Raw genomic sequence first — 18,893 nt, 5'->3', positions numbered from 1 at the left:
TATAGAGAGTTATCTCCCTGGTTTGGCTTTTTCTTACTCAGAAACCTCATCTAGCTCAGCAGTATCATAGTTTCGGCATGGCTTCCAGCAAGAGCAGTGTTCAACAGATCGATCTTTATCAGCTACCACTGCCCCAGCTGAATCAGTTGTCGCAGCAGTTGGAGCAGGTATAATCTTACGTTTATTAGAGATATGACGATGATATCCTTGAATAAAGTAACGAGTTAATGTTATGTTGTTCGTTAATAGTTGTTTGTTACCTGATTTTACCGTTAACAGTACTCAGAAATACCTCTCATAGTACTCAGAAATACCTCTCATAGTGTTCCTTTTTTTTTTTAATACAGGAGATAGACTTTTTCACCAACTCTCTGAGTCAGTTAAAGATGGCTCAAAGCAAATTCGTCGAGTCTGAAGAATGTTTAGGGAGAATGAATCGGGAAAGCGAAGACAGGGAAATCCTTGTGCCACTCACCAGCTCAGTATCCTTTTCAACCTGGAAATAATAATAAATATGGAGATATTCGCATATATACTATATCATAACTATCACATCATTGTATTGGATTTAATAACTATCCACTATTTTGGGGTAGAAGCAAAAGATACTATATTTGTATAATAATTATTATAAATATTGCCTCCTTGACCCAGCAAGATGTACGTTCCAGGTCAGCTTCAAGATGTGGATTCAGTTTTAGTTGATGTTGGAACTGGTTATTATGTTGAAATGGTGAGTTTTGTTCTTGCACTTTGTGAGATTCCAATTAAGGGTGCATAAAAAGTAGTATTTAACAACTTTTTCTTGCATTTATATTTATTAATGTTCTTGTACTGATAGTTTCCCTTATTTTATAAAAACTTTGTCTTCTTAAGATTGCTCACTTTTGTCATGCATGAGCAGTACTCTTAGGAGATGAACAACACATTTTATTAATAAAAATACACAACAAAAGCAATACAATGGTGATATGATGGTGGTAATCTCTTGTGCTGTTTAATTCCTTTACAACATTTGAAGATACTTATGGAATTGGAACTCATACAAGCAAAATCATTGAAAGAATTGTCACTAGTGCTAGCAGTGTAACAAGTCACATCTGGTGACCTTTTCAACAATGTTGAGGTAGCTTGAATGAATTAGTTAAATACTCCTGGGCATAAAACTGAATTTTCTTTGGTGTTAGTGAAATGTTTTTATCATTTTGATTAACTCACAATACTGAATTCTTTTATTTGCAGTCACCTGTAAAAGCAAAGGAGTACTTTGATAGAAAGGTGGAATTCATCACTAAACAAATGGAGAAAATTCAGCCTTTGTTGCAGGAGAAGTACAGAACAAAACAAGGTGAGAATGAACATAAACTATTAAGCTGGTTTTCTGCATAAACAGCTATGTCTTTGGCTGAAAATGAGGCTTTGTATTTTGTTAGAAAGAGGTTTGTACCTGTTAGCTGGGTAAGTTATGCATAACAGTTTATGTATGAAGAAAAACAGTAAGCTTGATAGAGTTAAAGTTGATATGACGTTTGTTTATAAAGTGGAAATTTCGGTAGAATTTAAACCAACTGAAGTTCATGTGGACCAACATAACTGTCAGTAGCTTTTGTTGTTTAGAAGGGGGCACAAGTCTGCAGTTAATTATATTATTGCTTACATTCTTTTCACACCTGGTAGAGTAGAATGGGTCAGCTCAGTCACAAGATGATATTGGAAAATGAGAACTAAGTATCAATGAATGTTTCCAGTGGTGATGGATGCACTTCAGGTCAAAGTGCAGCATCAGTTGGGACTGCAGCAGCAGCCTCAGGGGGCAAGTGGAGCACAGTCCTGATCTTCAGCCTGTACAGTCCTCTTCTAATCTGTCATGTTCTGACCTCTCATGTCCAGGAAAACCAGCAGCTTTCTTTGTATAGGCATAGTTTGCTTTTTAAAAGTTAGAGAACAATTTTTTTTAATGGGGACTGTTTTGATCCTTAGTGTTGGTTCCAAAATATTGGACTAAATGTAAAAAGTAATGATCAGAAGGTGCACTGATATGAAACTCCCCTTGACAAACTTTGTGACCCCACCCCTCCCTTCTTTCAGTATGGTAAACTTCTTTTCTTGTTGATAAATTTCGGTCCAAACATTTGTGAGAACTTGTATTTGGAACACGCTACAGCAGAACAGAAACAATGCTCGTTTACTCTTAACAAAAATGGTTATTTTAATTAAAGGAGAAATAGAAATCGGACGTTTAAAATTTAAGCATGAAAGAGTGATCAAGCCTCAATTTTCAAAAATTATTATAACTTATTAAACACCCGGTAGTAAAGTCATGCTGGAAATCCATTAAAACATGTACAGACCCAAGAATTATGTTTGGAGCACATTGAACATAGAAGTTTCTTGGCAGCCATTTAGACTGTTATGCCCACACCCCAGTTCTTCTTCCAGTGATCAGACAGATCAACAAACATGCTGTGTGTGCCCTGTCTCCCTCTTGCCTACTTTGCCTAAAGTTGTGTAGTTTATCATTTCAGTCCTGTTTATCCGTCACTCATATATTGTACAGAACATTTTGCGTCACCTTTGTATGCATTGTAATGTACATCTGTCAATAAATGTGCAATGAGCAAGTGAAATTGTACTTTTTTTTAAAAATTAGTTGGCTTCTGGGAATACAATTATATATATTTTCAGTGGAGTTATTAAACTCTGACATGCACACACACATCTCTTCCCTTTTGTATTCTTTTCTTGTCAATGGCAGCAAACAAAAGGACTGCCTGATGATCCAGTAAGGACCAAATTTTACTGTTTGTCATGTATTGGGCCATAAAAGATGTAGATGGGGAGTGATCTGAAGTCTTGGTTATCTCGCATGTCCATTCTGACACAGACAGGTGAATATACATGAACACATACTTGGACTTTGAGCTTGAACTTTTGTTTCCCCTTTTACAGTTGCTCTTTTCAATTTCTGATATCTAGGTATGAAAAATGTTTGTAAATGAAAGCATAGTGGATGTGCTGTAGATTAGTGTTTTTTTTTTAACATCATCACAACTGAGTAAATCTGGCAAATTAAGGTCTTCTTGTTATGATTCTCAGGGGTTTTTAAAGTGCATGCTGATTTTTTGACTGTTATTGAACTTTATTTTGCTGACTTTACATAAACCAACATATTCATTGATGAACTTAGAAATAAATAAACCCAGAGTTGAAGAAACATCAAGAAATATTGAAATTTGTTCCCTTTGAACTCTCTGTTAGGAATCTTGTCTTCGTCATCACTGCTGACTTTGACAAACAAGTTGAATGGGTTCTGCTTGGGATGTAGGAAAAGAGAAGTTTAGAGAAATAGGCAAAACAAGTGCTTTCAAAGAAATTAAGGCTGAACACAGGTAACTTGTGCTGAATACGAACACGAATGGGTAGCATGTGCAAAGGATTGCTTTGAGTATCAGATGCACAACAGAGTTCTGTTCTTTCTGAAGATTGTTAAGGCAGTGTGCATGGCAGCCCGAGAGCTAGGAATTGTAGTAATCAAGCATTGATAGAATGAATAGACACTAGTGTTATTTTGTGGAGAGAGAAGGTGGCAGATGCTGCTAATCCCCAGGAGCCCATTATAAGCAGGTAGCTTATGTACATGCAATGTACCAGTGATTATTTATAGCATGATATGACACTGGCTTTCAAATCATATCATTTTGCAAGCGAATTGTCAACTCCCAAAATGAAAGAGCATGTGGAAAACATTGTTCTGGAATAACTGTATCAAAATATCTTGCAAAGGAATCTCACTTTTCAGATTTGCAAAGGACTAGCCAAGGTACATGTGAATACTTTTTCAAACATTTAACTGAGCAAATTATGTTCAATACAGTGAAAGTTTGTGTATAACCGTGAAGGGAACAAATTGGGATGGTACAGAAAGACAGCTTAAGAAATGTTCAATGACGAGTTATTTCATTGTAGTTAGCATTAGTATGTACATAGTGCTGTGTCACGGCATGTATCGCCAGGTAAATGTATAGATGGCCCTCTAGAAAATGACATCTAGTTAACCCACTCATAAAATAGCCTTTGCTCATAGTACAGTGTGAAGGTAGGTTTTCATTTGTGGAGATGGTTTGAAATTCCCCCCCTTAAATGTGTCTGGCGCATTGCTCACTAAGGTGTCAGTAAGCATATATATACACAAGAATGTCAGCCAGTCTGATAGCAAAATTGCTAGATGAGCATCCATCACGATATGACAACATGCGGTCCTCTGGTGAGACATAGGAAGACCATGGGAGCATTTCTGAGACAGAATCAAGGCTGACCAGGTGAACTGGTGCCAGGCTGTGAAAGCTGCCAGGTTACAACCGTAAAGACAGCACCATCTTGCGACAACAGGTTTGTCATTGAAGAGAGACACAAGGCAGCCACATACTTCCAGTGTGGGCGAATTCTTAGGTTGGGGCAGACTTGATGAAAGATTTCTTGTAACCTCATCAGAGCTTCTGGTCTATGAGGGACCTATAGAAGAGAAGGCTTCGAGTTGCATATAAACATGTTTAAAACTTTTTTTATTGCATGCAGTCTTGAGCGATGGACTTCTCGCAAAATTAGTCTTAAAAGAGCAGATGAGCATCGATCACAAGGGAGGTGAGGTAATCTAAGTTACCATGTTATGAAGATTGTGCCCAGTGTTGGGATTGATGTTTGTGATTATGTATGTTCCATTATGTCATGATGACTATAAGAATTTAAAGGTATAATTCGTTTGTTTGCTTTGAATATTTGTATTGTGGAAGAGGAGACATGTCAGACCAAGAAAACCGGTTTTGTGTTCGTTTAGATGTGATATATGGAAGCAATTTTGTAGATGGATGCTGTGCAAAAGAAAGCAAAGCAGGTTATAGTCTGTCTCACTGGTGGGAAGATGGCTATAATGGCACTTTTGCCTCAATAGGCAAATTTGAACAAAAACTATGGCTTCCCCTTTCTACTCACAAGTAGGCAAAATCAGGACTGCCTTGAAAATCAAATATCCAACATTTGTAGGCAGAAATAACAGCAACTGTGAAGAGGATATTGACAAATTTTTGAATAACCCTAAAGTTCAGCAGCAAGAACAGCCCCCAGAAACACTTGTACAAATGCAACAACAGAGAAATTTTGAATTAAAATTCTCAGAGAAGGTTGATCTAGCTAATGGGAGAAATCAGAATCTCACTGCCACATCAAAGAGAAAAGGGAATGTTTGAAAAGATATGTGACAATGTCATTCTGTATATTACTGACAAGATTATTATGAAGAAGGTCAATTCAACAGGGATGCAGGGAGGCTGAGTAGATCTTTCTTGCAGTCTTCACAGTGTTGCAAAGGGCTTGAAATGCAACTTACTCATGACTGACAAGCATATAGAAGATCCTCACAACCAAAATTGGACACATCATTTTCAAAGAGAAAGTTAAATATGCACTTTAAAATTTGGATCATGTTTTCATTTCACCATGAAAGACTACAATAATTGTTTCCCCTGAGAAGTGTTTAAAAGAAAAATTAAACCTGTAAAAGGTTCTCATGTTTAAAGAGGTGTGCTTGTTTGTACTTCTGTTTCCAGTTACTCTTTGCTGGAGAGAGAGAGCTTAGGGATGCACCTTGCTTGCATGTTGAAAATAAGTTTTGTGTGTGCCATCTTCTGTTTACTATTGCAGTCTTTATGCCTCTCTCTCAAACACATATACACAGTTCACTCATTATTATCACCCTATTCAACAAATAGTGAAGGTAATGCATACAGCTTAACCTGCACCTCACCAAACTTTTCTTTCCAAACATCTTCACATACTAATATTTTCTGTTTTGGTGACATAGCAACAGACATAAAAATAGAATGCTGTACACAAGCATGCCACAAAAACAGTGATAAGAATTGTATGATGGTTTTACCGACAACTTTTGTTATGACCAAGGTTATGTAGTCACAAAACAGTTGATGTACTCCTCTAACAAAAGTTTACGTCGCCTTCAAACTACCAAAATTCGTGCATTGTTTGAAACACTGCAGTCACCAAAAATATGAAAGTATCTTCTTTCTACAGATGATAAAATGACATTTAAATTCAATGCTGTGTAATATAACAATCACGATTCCTTTAAGTTTGAAGTCTGCAACTTGGCCACACTAAAGCAAAAAGCCACAATACACTCTGTGTCCATGCTCTCTGCTTAATAAATCTTTATGCTGTGAATCTTTGGTTGCATGCTTGTACCCGCAGGATGCAACCTTTTAAACCTCAACCTCACCAGAAGCAGTACGTACGAAGCGAGAGTAAGTTGTTGTCTTGGGGCAGTCTGGGGAATTTAAGGATGAGTGTCTTGTTTCCAAAATTATAAAGCAATATCTAGACCCCAAAGACGTTTTACTACTGGAGCTGTTAGAAAGCGGCGGCAAAGGTGTCCTGGGGTCTAGAAACATGAAGTAGTGTCTTACGGGTCTGTAGAGCTCAATCATTTCCTGATGTCTGGTTAAGTTAAGTGCCTGAATGTACCTCATCACATTCTGACACAGAATTACTTATCTGCAAATAAACCCATCAAATTATAGGACCAACTCTTCTCAGAATTGACAGGTGGCTGAAACAAACACATCAATCCCCATGGTTCATCTCTGTTTGGGACACTTTTAGTTTCCAGGCAGCGTAAAGCCTGCAGCATGCTGTCTTTAAGCTTATCAGCACAGGATGAAGAAACATTTTTGCTAATGTTGTGGTCCACCTCTAGTGGGTTCTCTATGAAGACAGCAGCAGAGTCTGGTTTGGGAAATGTGGCAGCCTCGATAAGTGACAAGCCATTCATCTCAAAGTCAAAGTGGGCATAGTAGTGAAAAAACTCCAGCAGCAGCTCCTCTGGAAACATCAAGAGTTTTATAATGTTAAAAACAAGTGGAAAAAAAAGACTGACATATTAGCTGGACATAACACAGAAAAATCTAGAGAAGATAACCTTAGGGAGATGTCTTGACCTACTAGGACATCTCAACTCATAGCACAGTTGAAAATGTTTGTCCCATATGAAAACAGTTTACACAGCATCTTCTCCATTTATATAAAATCTGCAAAGATGGAATTAATGTCCCTTTCCTTGAGTGTGCACATTATTTTTATACTATTTAGAGAGATTGTTTACCTGGCTATATCCTGCATTCATACAGAGCACTCACATTAAACAGCAAACATGATCTTTCTATGTAGCAACACATCTGATACCCAGTGCAATTAAGACCAGAATTTAAGATCAGAAATGAGCTCTAGAAGTGTGCCTTTCTTGATATCTGAATATCAAGAATCCTCCTTTACTGAAGCCCATTGGGTAATTTTCTCGTGCATTTTTTTAGGCCATGTTTTTGCCTGCTAAGGGTTGTTGTGCATGAATATGCAATAATTGGACAGCTGTTCAAATGGAAGCCTCTAGTGGATTAGTTTAATTTTCTGGTCACACCAGCAAAAGGAGAGGCAAGGAACAAATGGATTAAGTCACAGAGAAGCACTGTTGGAGATATGTTTAAAAAAGAAAACTTACAGTGATTGAAATCTTTCTATATACACATTCATACAATCTGAGAATTTTTTTTGCAGTACAATATTCCTATTAAGACTTGCTAAAATCCACCAAAATTAGAACCTAACTCAGATAAGTTGTATTAGGAAGTCTGCTTTCATGCAAGCAACCGCACCTATAAATTCAAAGAATTTTATTTAAATCTTAAAGCTCTTAAAAGCTATATCATGATGCTTTTCTTTACTATTTTTGCTTTCACTTGGTCATGCTTATTCTTCCATTGTTGCATACTTGAAGATTTATAGAGGAACTAACAGCAGGTCAGAGCAATCTATCAAAGTCGTGCTCTTAAATATACTTTTATATTTCTGAAAAAAATTTGCAAGCACAAAAATTTTATTTTTATAGGTAACAAGTGAATTCTCAAAAGGTCATTAATGAAGCACAATCAACTGATGTGTGATGATAAGAACAATAAATGGGGGCTGGTCATTTTCACCAGAAACTATATTGGCCTCCGCAATTGACCCTGTCATGACCATACCATCCCACGTAAAACCACTTTGTCTCAACACCAAAAATCGAATTATCCAGGCATGAACGCCTGAGCAGTGTCACCTGTTTCAGGAAAGGTCTTATTAAGGAGATTTGACTGTACGACAAAGGCCTTTGTGAACAGGGGAGAAAAAAATTAATTGGTTTGCTCAGAGAAAGTTTGCCTTCTATTGTTTTCTCTTACCTATTTTTCATGAAATTGCTCTAAAATAAAGATCCCAAGGAGCTATGACTGACGGTCTCACATATCTCACAGCCACTTATGATTAGCCCTGCTTATATATGTTTGCTAAAACATTAAACCAGAGGAAAGAGCTTGGTTACATGAATAACTAGCATTACTGCATTTTTTTTGGTCTCCTGGGCAATATTCATTGTTGAAATGTAAAACTCACCTGGCTTCTGGTTGTTTTTTGACGGGGTCAATTTCTGGACATCCGTGACAAAGGCATAGTCCACGCCATCAACCTGGAAGTGATCCTCGGGTTCTGAAAGAAAAAAGCATCTGATTTTGACTAATATGAATAAAGAGGGTGCTCACATGTAGATCTGATGACATGTTGTTCACACTACACACCCTCTATTCCTGAACTCTTCCAAGGGACTCTTTACACTCATTAATATTTGAACATATCTCTATAATGTTTGTATTTATCTAAATAACTCCCTCATGATACCTTCTATGTCAGAGATGAGAGTCTTGTAGAATGGGTCTGTGTGTGTTGTTACTGGCAACAGACCCCACCTCCCACCATTTTAACACCCCTGTACTTTATTAATAAATTCTACATATTGTGGATTACTGACCTAACAAAACCTAAAATCATTTGAATGCTGCAATGATCACATGACCTTACCAGCAAGTGCCTGAAGATGTCGGATGGACGGTATGACTGGCACTGACCGTGTCTGTAGAAAGAAGATCAGGAGAGATAACAACATGAAGTTTGATGGCCAGGGACCTGGATGGCTCCTAGTTACTTCACAAGATTTTGCCCACTGCTTAATTGTTGTCATCAGCAGACGGACACGCGAATCCATTTCTCCCATCAAAAACATCAGCTCAGACATTTTTGCACCAGACCTTGAAAATAAAAATTCAAATGAATTTTGCTGTTGTTTGTGGATCTATTAGTGAATGGTGATGGAAAACAGCATAAACTATTGGTACAAGTCTCACTGGATTCTGACCAAAAACAGTCACCAAACTGGCTGGCATGTCTTCCACCACACATAAGGGATGTCACCCCAAAAAACCTTAAAAATGATGAAGGAAGACAATAGGATTGATAGTAAGTCAGAATAGAGAACAAAACATCGTTATTGGCAAAAGTATGCCATCCTAAACCCTGTTAAACGGCACTTGTGTAGCCAGTATCAGGTGTTGACACCATAAAATAACTGCTTCCAACTCACAGATTGACATAAGACAGATCACATTTAATATCTGTGATATCACAATGGAATTTCACAATAGGCAGGCATGCATTTAGAATAAAATAATTGCTTCCAACTCACACATTTACACAGGATAGATCACATTCGATGTCTGTGATATCATGATGAAATTTTACAATAGGCACGCGTGCGTTTAGGATTTTGGAGACTCGATGACTGGATGGCATGAGTACTCGGATCATGTCTCCAACAACATCTAAGCACTGTTGGGCAAAGGTGCGCTCATCTTCTGCATGACGCTTTGTCAGGAACCAGAAGTTGGCTTGAGGGTTTTGCTGTCAAACACAGTAAAGAACATATATTTGTATGCATACAGGTGCACATGTGTGTGAGCACACACACACATATACACGAAGAGAAAAGAGTTTTAGAGCTTTATCAGCCAGAAGCTTCTTAGCCTTTTCAAACTGGGCTTAACTGCCTTTCATTTGCATTACTAAGGGGTTCCTGGTGTTATACAAAAAGTCTAGGAAAAATAAATCCCTTAAACTTGAAAATTAAAATAATACAAGATGGCTTCCAGAACTTTAACGCTCATTTTTATCTCCTATAAAAAAACTATTTTATTTGTGGCAAGCTGGAAACTGGCCTGTATATTTAAAGGGGTTAAAGTGTCAGGTGGATCTTTTACAAATACCTGAAAATTCTGTAAAAATAATTCCTTTTTCATAAAAATTAATGAGACCTACGCTTATTAACTCCACAAGCATGTAAAAAATATCTGGACTAAAATATATATTTAAAATGTTTTGTTAATAATCTGTATTTACTGAAATAATTAAGAAGGAAATGGGAAAAAACCCTCTAGTGACCTGTTTTTTATGCATTAAAGTCAGCATCATGTCAAGGTCACTGCCCTCCCAGCCAAAACCATTGCTTGATGACCCAAAAGGGTCAACTCTGCAGTGAGGCAAAGTGGTACGTAACATATCTTCTATGAGAGTACACATGAAATAGCGTAAGCGTGAACCATCATCTGACAAACTCCTCATTTTGTGAAGGCCTTTCATCTGGGCTGAGATCTGAAACAGTTCATTTTATCATGAAACAGTTTGAAAAATACGAGTTAAAAAGCCCCACTAAAACAATGAGAAACTAGAACCTGACAGCTGGTTCCAGACTTCAGAGCAAGTCACCAGCTTACCAGGATCTACTAGGTGGCCACCTGATTTATCAAGAAAAGCAACGTGTGGCAGAAGACTAGGGTCTGATTTCTATCTACCATGCAACAGCAGTGCAAAACAGTACACAAGACATCAGAGGGTTCAGTTCACATTGTTGACACAGGTAGATCCAGAGTCTAATGTTTAATGACCAAATACATCAAGTGGTTGGGAGATGATACAACACTGGCAGTGCAATAGGGTAATATTGATAGTAGAGATGAGAAAGTGTAACTCTGGAAGTAGTAGAGATAAGCGTAACATTGGTAGTGAAGTAGAGATGATGTAGCGCTGGTAGTCTAGTTGAGGTAAAAAGTGTAACATTGGCAATGTAATAATGTAACATTGGTAGTGAGGTAGAGATAAGTGTAACACTGGTAGTGAAGTAGATATGATGTAACATTGGTAATGTAGTTAAGGTGAGAAAGCAAAACACTGGCCATGTAGTAGAGATGATATAACACTGTAGTAGTAAAGATAATGTAATCTTGGTAGTGTAGCAGCGATGAGCAAGTGTAACATTTGCAATGTAGTAAGGATGAGTAAATATAAGAAAGTGTAGCACTAGCAGTGTAGTAGAGATAATGTAGTAGAGACAGAAAGTGTAACATTGGTAGTTTAGCACAGATAAATAACAGGTTGCATCAATACAAGTAGTTAGCCATTCTTCATTTTCTGCAATCCTCCATTATAGAATGAGCAGAGATAACACAGAAAATTAAGTAAAAATGGAGTCCCTATTCTGCTGTTTTCTTAAATAAATTCAATTAATTTATGCTGTCTGCTTGAGCGGAGGAAACTATCTGCAAAACAAGAAGGATTATGCTTAGGAATATATCACAACAAGAGAGCCATCTGTCTGCAGATGGAAATGAAGGTAAATGGTTCTGCAAAATGTAAACAGCAAAGAAAGGAAGGCAAAGGGTGACAACTATAGCTTGCTGGCTGCTGTGCCTACTAAGCTGTGCTTTATCACTTCTCTAATGTGCACTGTGTTAAAAAAAAACTTTTCTAAAAGGTGTAGACTGAAGACTCTAGAACAATAGTTCATGCATGCACATTTTAAAAATGACACTATCAAACATAATGGAAGCTTTTGTAGCACATGAATTTTGAAACATTACTCTCACTTAGAATGTCACTGTTCACTACCAATACCACCAATCATTACTGGCATTAGCAAATTATAATGCCCAGTTTTAGAGACATCTTATCATCAGGATACATTTACCTTTTGTCATTTTGCATGTGTCTATATGTTTAGTCTGAGTAATCTGTTTAAGGATCTAATTGCCAGCCAGTTAAACATCACATAAACTGCATTTATATTTGGTTAAAAGGAATATTTGCTTACCCAGTCATATTAAAACTGTCACTGATCACTCACTAGCAACAATACTAATTATTGCTTGCATTACCATATAACCAGTTTTGAAGACAAGAAGCCATAAGTCCTCTGTTCCAACGAATTTTTATAGTACTTAAAAGGAAGATTATCACTCAAGTCTTCAGATCACAAAATGGTTGAGAAGCATGAGTCTATTCACAACATTGGAGGGAGATCAAAAAAAGAATCAAGTGATGTTTTGTTCTTTCTTTGTGTCCTATTTGACAAGCTATTTCATGAGATCAATGCAGGTCTTGGCATCTTCTTTGCCATTAGGGCAAGGATGTGTATGGGTGGATAGCTGTCTGTCTGCCAAGACCAACAGCTTCTTGCGAAGTTCTCTGTTAGTCTTGGCGAGCAAAAACAAAGAATGTGAGTAAACCGGAAGCTTTGTAGTCTCATGCCACGTTTTAGTAGTTAGCTGGACAAAAAATCGTCTGCCAGCAGTCCAGTAATACAAGTTCGTGGTTAAGGCCACCATCATCAGTTTGTATGAGCTCTCATCTCTGTATCCACAGATTGACAAATTTGTTGTCCAGTCACTGCCTTAAAATCTTTAAGTGTGCAACTATTAAAGATGTGGTAAAAAAAATTAGCAAGTAACATAAAGCATTTACACATACACTGTCTGCAGCCTGATACTGCTGCTGTGTGAAGTTCTTTGTACCCACAGTATGTATGAACGCTGGTGGCAGCGAATGCTGCTGGTAGACATTGGAACTATGCACAGCATACAGCAGTCGGCTTTGCACTGGCATCTGACCAGGGTCTGAAAAATATGACACCTGCTCCAGCAGGTGCCTGACACTGTCCTTGTGTTCAAACTCCACCAGCAAATTGTTCTGCAAGTATAACAGGGGTTGTGTTAGAATCCATATGCCATCAGAGCGCATTTAAAAATCTTGTAACTCACACCAAAATTTTCCCTGTATGGTAAGTCACTCACTTTAACTCCTTGGTAGAAAATTGCTCTATTTATATGACCATGTGCTCTCAAAGAGTTGAACGACACAGTCTGCGGGGAATGAGCGCGGATGATCACTGATCGTGAAGCTTCGTCTTTGCGGCTGTCTAGCATTGTTTGGTATGATGACACTCCTTGTGCTTGCTTCCCCTTGCTTTTTTGGACTGCTGTTGACAGTGACCAAAAGCTGAGCCTCACCTCGTTTAGCTACAAATAGCTAAAAGGTAGAAATAAAAGCTATAACATAATCAATTTATAACCTAATTAAAAAAACCAAACAAACAAAGAACTATAATAATTTGGCAGAGGAGAACGAAACCAAACTAACTGAAGATATCCGATAGGACAAAAAGGCTTACCGTTAGCAGTGTCTTTCTTGAACATGGATTTAATATTAGGAACTTTTTTTTGTTTCTCTTTAATCCCATGTTTATGTCTAATTAAATAATTTTGACCGGGATGAGGACTAGGAATGAAAGTCACTAATCGAAATTTCAATATACAGCAACGATGCAAGGACGACGCCATTTTACGTGTAAGCAAAGGTAGGTAACTTTCCTTGTTTCATGCTTCGCTCCCCTGTTGAAGCGAGCGCTAAACTGACTGCAGCGGGTGGGGATGCTACATGGGGCTCCAAGCTCGGAGGTACAATCCACCCTGTACAGTAGTATAAGTTTAAGGTTGGAGTGGGGGGTGGGAGTTACACCGAACCAGCAGCTAAAGAAGAGAAGAAGAGGTGGGCAAAGGTTTTTTTTTTTTCGCGGGCCGGTCTCAACATTCTAAACTATGGGGCGGGCCAGTAACAGACCCAAATCCCACGTCCTTAACTATATTCAACAAACCCGGTGAAAATGGGGTGAAAACACGCGTACAGTGGAAGTCACTTAACGAACTTCATGTGAAAGGTGAAGCTGTTTGATTTCACTTACAAGCCTTTCAAAATCTGGCCGCGTTCCTGATATGGAAATTTGCAGAAATGCAACAAGATGCTCGTTTGTCATCCGCGAACGCAGGTACGTGGGACTTGCTCTGCTTTATGAGCAAAAAAACGCACATGTCGATTTAACATCACCACCATTCCTTTGGGAAATGCTTTTAAATTTGGAAAAGTATTCTTTCTTAGCGATTTGAAGAACTGGACAAGGTTCGGGGGATTAAAAGAATCCTTCAATACCATGTTGCACTGTAAATCGATCAGCTCGCGTTGCAGACTATATTTAAACACTTAAATTCATCCCCGCGGTCAGCTTGTTTGAGGAGGTTATTTATCAAGGGAAGTAACATCAACGTGAGCCATCAGTTCGATTGCAAGATTGCTTCCCTTGGACCATAGCTCTTGCTGTGTTCATTTGAATCCGAGTTAAACCTTTTTTCCACATCGTTCCCTTTGTAATATTTGTATTGGGAATGCTGTGAAAGTACTACAGTGTATTACTAAGATACTATTTAAGTTTTAAAATATACAGTTTGGACACTAAATAAAATTAAATTCAAATAATGAAACATATTCTTTCCTGTACACATGCAGGTCAGAATGCACTGGCAAAGAATAAGCTTGCACGAGAGCGGTAATTACTAATTACTGACACTTAATTTTTGTTTTGAGTAAGTCACACAAAGTAAAGAACTCGAAGACACAGGTATTTGAAGTGTTATGTAAGCGGATTTCGGTTAATGCCAACAATAAAAGTAATGCTAAGATGAAATAAAAAAGTCGCTAAAATTTGTTGAACGTGAGGACATTATTTCTCAGTTGCTGTATGAGTGGACTCTAGGATTCTTCCTTTCTCACCCGTTTACAACGTACCCATCATTCACTTCTACGACACGATCGCCATGGACTGGTGAACATACTACAAGTTCATTCCATAGGAGGCCTTGGGCCGGACCACCCAGAAGCTATGGATTACGGGAGCTGGGAATATGCATGGGCGTACTCATTCACTCACACACACACAAAAACGACGCAACACCACATACACGCACGCACGCACGCAGCCACACAGGACATTGGCACATCATCCTATAGCGCGATGCCTTGATGTTTAAATCTCGCCTCAGCATCAGGAAGACCAGCTGCCAACAAACAAACCTAGTGACCCCAACCACAGCGACAACAACGCAGGGCATAGAGGAACAGAGGTCCCAAGCACCATCACTGACCCCACCACAACTACCCGCCCCTGTCTTCATACCTATCCTTCCACCCCTCCAATCTAAGAAAGTTATGCGCCAACGTGCGCTCACTCGGACGTGCAATAACACACTTCGCACTCGACACCCGCCCCAAGCCCACCAGCTGACCCCACGTGAAAAGGTCGCGAGCAAGCGAACGGCAGTGGGAGCGGAGAGTGTCTCGACATTACACCAATAACTTTGTTCACTACAGAAACTTACTAGATCCTAGATCCGCATTGTTTATGCCTGGTCACAAGGAAAAGCAGCAGATGTGGAGCCGACACAAACACACAATGTTGCTTGAAACGATTTTCTGTGTCTTTGGCGCTTGAACCAGCGAAGGCAGATAAATCTCACGCTGGTTCCCTTTCAGGTTTTCAGAATATGGCATGGTCACGGGGACTTACAGATAATGAGTTTGTAAGCTGCTCCATTGGGCGGCATGAAAGGAGCGCTAACTTAATTACAATGCCTTTGATGTTGTGTTGTCCGGCAGAAGAAAGAAGAAAGTCTTTTTTGGGAATTGGTTGACGAGGATACTAAAAATAGCTGTCGTCATCTTGCGGAGGTCTCGTGAAACATGATTATCTTCTTACTTTTTAATCTTGTATTAGAATGCACTTTTGTATAAAATATCGAAAGAATATTTATGCTTTTAATTACTGCTTTCTGTTGCTTGTGAATAAGTAGCTTCGAGCCCAATACACAGCAATAAAACCAAAGTGTTTCATTCCAGCACGTTTGTAACAAGAAACTTGTCCGCGTGGGACTTTCCTAAATAATGGAGAACATTGGCGAAAATATTGACACTAAACATACATATAAATATTGACTTCAACGACGAGAAATAAATGTTAAAACACATGGTCAGATAAAGATAACTTTGCATTTTACCAATACGACACGAGCATGCAAAGCTCAAATGCAAAATTATTTTTAGACGAATTTAAAGTTTGAAAGACAAGAATTTCTCAAATCTGGTGACAAATTCCAATCTTGCTTACATGAATATCGCTGTCACGTGTGTTTTGGAAAGAGGTCATGACCTCATTTCACAGTAATCAGGGGCAACGCCTCATTATCTGGAACCTTTTGAACTCAATGGGGTCAGAAGCTACAACTTACAAACGTCAAGGTGTACTTTTAAAATTAAAAAGCCACTTTTCACCAACTAATGACACTTCATTGTTAATTAACTTGCTAGAAACTTTGAGCTTAATTTCACTTGTGATGTCGGCTGACAGCCTTCTTGACACCAGACGGCGAGGTGGAGTGTAAGTCATTGTCCAGGACTCGAGCGATCGTCTGCGATGCGGACTTGATCTCATTACAACAATCGTTCCCTCATCACCGATACTATAGCCAAATTGTGCGTCTGCCCAGAAGATTGCGTCCAATTTCGAAGAAAGTAAATCACATTTGTACTGCAGACTGCTGTTTAGTGAGTTCAGTCCCTTGGCGTACGTGGTCGAGGCGAGAGGGCGCGAGACATGAAGCAGTTCACTGGGAAGATGCCGGGGTTTGTCCTTTACTAGACAAGGCTGATGTGATGGTTTGTCCTTTACTAGACAAGGCTGATGTGATGGTTTGTCCTCTACTAGACAAGGCTGTGTGATGGTTTGTCCTCTACTACACAGGGCTGTGTGATGGCTTTGTCCTCTACTAGACAAGGTTGATGTGATGGTTTGCAATGACTTTATACGTAGCACCATCGGGCAGCACCAGGACCCTCTCCTCCCCTTCAACAATCAAATGGTCTGGTTTGGCCACGTGACCCAGCACGACACTCTTGTCTAAAACCACACTTCAGGCGAGCTTGTAGGGGGACAGAGGGAAGAACTGGCTTTGTAAACCTAAAAGACGGGACTGGGTTTCCATGCAGGACCTGCTCACCGAGATAGACCTCACTGTCGAGTCTTGTCAACAGCTGCATCTATGCAGGTGTCCCTCCACCTCACCAACATCCTCAACGATCAGTCAATAGACGAATGAACGAACGAACCGACTGTGTAATAGATATGGGTGAGGCTGAAATCTCTCAGGCAGACAATAAAACGTTTAAAAAAAAGGACAACGAAATATACGCAGAGATGAAGAAGAAGTCAGGCAGAAAGAAAGACTTCATCGCTGCAGGCGCTTTTAGTGTTGATAAAAAGAAATAAAGATATATCTAAGGAAACCTTGGCCTCCCAGGAAGGAGCAAAGGCACCCTCTCTCCCGCTCACACACAGAAGAGAGAGAGATGTAAGCCCCTGTATGTCTCCAATTTTCTTGTAGCTACCGCTCTTCTCCGTCTCACCCCTTCTCATCCAGTTCTAACTTAACCCTGTTCGTTCTTGCAAATTTCCTCTCACTTCTGTCTATCCCCATCCGCTCCTTGCCTTAAAAAGGGCGGCTCATTATCCTCTCATCATCCCCTGTCTGTCAATTGTCAGTTTCATCAGTCGTCGTCTGCTTCTGCTGGCAGCGACCCCTACTTCCGATTGAGGCTTGCTAGTCCGGCAGCGATGTCAGACGATGTCTGAGTAGTATTCAACGCCGGGGGATCTTTTTCTAAAGGCACTTCCTGCACCAGGCTATCATCATCATTGGGGAACAAGAAATGGGCTCAAATTTCTAGAAAATTCCAAGCTGATCTTGTCGTCCCAATTTGGTGGCATTTATGAACATCGTGTTCAGGATCTGATCACAGAAACCTCAAGACTGCTGGTAAAGCGTTGAGATCAAATGTTGAGTTGGATACCACAGGCTTAGCTTGTTAGAAATGTTTACAGGGTACCTCAGGGCTGTACGAGCAGGGTACCTCAGGGCTGTACGAGCAGGGTACCTCAGGGCTGTACGAGCAGCGGTGTCACCAAATCATTTAAGGGGGTGGGTTGTAGGTTCCTGTCTCGTCTGCACGTGGCACCTGTCTACAGGGTGGGACCAGCTGCAGCTGTGACGGTGTAGCAATGCCAGTCATCCTGGACACACGGGTGGAGCATAAGAACCAAAGATGATGAGCATCTATGATGAGTACATATGAACTGGTGTGCTGAGTCCTGCAGCACCAAACATTTTGTCTGTAAGTTCAGTTGATGTCGTTCTAGTCTGAGGACAGAGCAAGGCTTGGGAAAGACAGGTCTGGACGGGACACCGAGCGAGAACCGACTAGAACAGCGCCCTCTCGGCTAAATTGTTGCGGAAAAGCAGAGGCGCCTTCATTCTGGATCAAACGAAAGAAGGAAAGAAGAAAGATTGAATAAATTTTAGTTCGGCAGAATAAAAATTTGTCTAAAACAGAAAATATTCATACTTTTTTACAGGCAGAGCAGTTTAAAGAATAACATAAAAAAGAAAGATGAAAAACAGACCTGGGGACTCTTTTTTGTCACGATGTAAGCGGCAGAGTAATTTTTATGAAAACATTACCCAGAGGGCCTTTGCGAGCGCGGGTATCCGAGGAAGAGCTGTTAAGAGTGATTACATCACATGCACCCTGACGTCTCTCGACAGAAGCCCGGCGATGCCACAAGGAGCAACTAACCTTTCTTAGCGGAAGGGGGAAGGCGGAGGGTGAGTGGAGAAGATGAAAATGCATGTGACCAGCACCCTCCAGGGAGGTGGTCTAGATTTATTTTGAAGTCTGGCTTATAATAAGACAGC

The 18,893-nt window shown here is 39.6% G+C and overlaps 2 protein-coding genes across 3 annotated transcripts; one reads left to right on the top strand and one right to left on the bottom strand.

Annotated features, from left to right (window-relative positions):
- Positions 1–6: 6 nt before the first annotated feature.
- LOC112557239 (prefoldin subunit 5-like) lies at positions 7–2,627 on the top strand. The gene is made up of 5 exons (XM_025226979.1): positions 7–167; positions 348–482; positions 659–733; positions 1,243–1,348; positions 1,749–2,627. The coding sequence occupies exons 1-5, from the start codon at positions 78–80 to the stop codon at positions 1,832–1,834; spliced, it is 492 nt and encodes a 163-aa protein (XP_025082764.1). The 5' UTR covers positions 7–77; the 3' UTR covers positions 1,835–2,627.
- A 1,204-nt stretch (positions 2,628–3,831) lies between these two features.
- On the bottom strand, positions 3,832–13,637 carry LOC112557237 (poly(A) RNA polymerase, mitochondrial-like). Of its 2 annotated transcripts, none has more exons than XM_025226977.1 (8): positions 13,430–13,637; positions 13,053–13,237; positions 12,730–12,948; positions 10,369–10,578; positions 9,617–9,831; positions 8,956–9,182; positions 8,494–8,586; positions 3,832–6,891 (listed from the first exon to the last, which is right to left on the bottom strand). In XM_025226977.1, the coding sequence occupies exons 1-8, from the start codon at positions 13,596–13,598 to the stop codon at positions 6,557–6,559; spliced, it is 1,653 nt and encodes a 550-aa protein (XP_025082762.1). In that variant the 5' UTR covers positions 13,599–13,637; the 3' UTR covers positions 3,832–6,556. The 2 variants fall into 2 exon arrangements, with proteins under 2 accessions (XP_025082762.1, XP_025082763.1); XM_025226978.1 differs by having other exon boundaries at positions 13,053–13,287; positions 13,430–13,606.
- Between the last annotated feature and the right edge of the window lie 5,256 nt (positions 13,638–18,893).

The sequence above is a fragment of the Pomacea canaliculata genome, linkage group LG2 (assembly GCF_003073045.1).
Source record: "Pomacea canaliculata isolate SZHN2017 linkage group LG2, ASM307304v1, whole genome shotgun sequence".
NCBI lineage: Eukaryota > Metazoa > Mollusca > Gastropoda > Architaenioglossa > Ampullariidae > Pomacea > Pomacea canaliculata.
Note: the sequence above shows the minus strand (reverse complement) of the source record. Positions and strands in the feature narration are given on the sequence as shown.

Coding starts and splice junctions, on each gene's coding strand:
- LOC112557237 (XM_025226977.1), bottom strand. CDS start 13,598: ATGGCGTCGTCCTTGCATCGTTGCTGTATATTGAAATTTCGATTAGTG. Junction 13,238..13,429: donor CAAGAAAGACACTGCTAACG/GTAAGCCTTTTT, acceptor CACTGTCAACAG/CAGTCCAAAAAAGCAAGGGG. Junction 9,183..9,616: donor GATCTATCCTGTGTAAATGT/GTGAGTTGGAAG, acceptor TTTATTTTCAAG/GTCTGGTGCAAAAATGTCTG.
- LOC112557239 (XM_025226979.1), top strand. CDS start 78: ATGGCTTCCAGCAAGAGCAGTGTTCAACAGATCGATCTTTATCAGCTA. Junction 734..1,242: donor CTGGTTATTATGTTGAAATG/GTGAGTTTTGTT, acceptor TTTTATTTGCAG/TCACCTGTAAAAGCAAAGGA. Junction 1,349..1,748: donor GAAGTACAGAACAAAACAAG/GTGAGAATGAAC, acceptor GAATGTTTCCAG/TGGTGATGGATGCACTTCAG.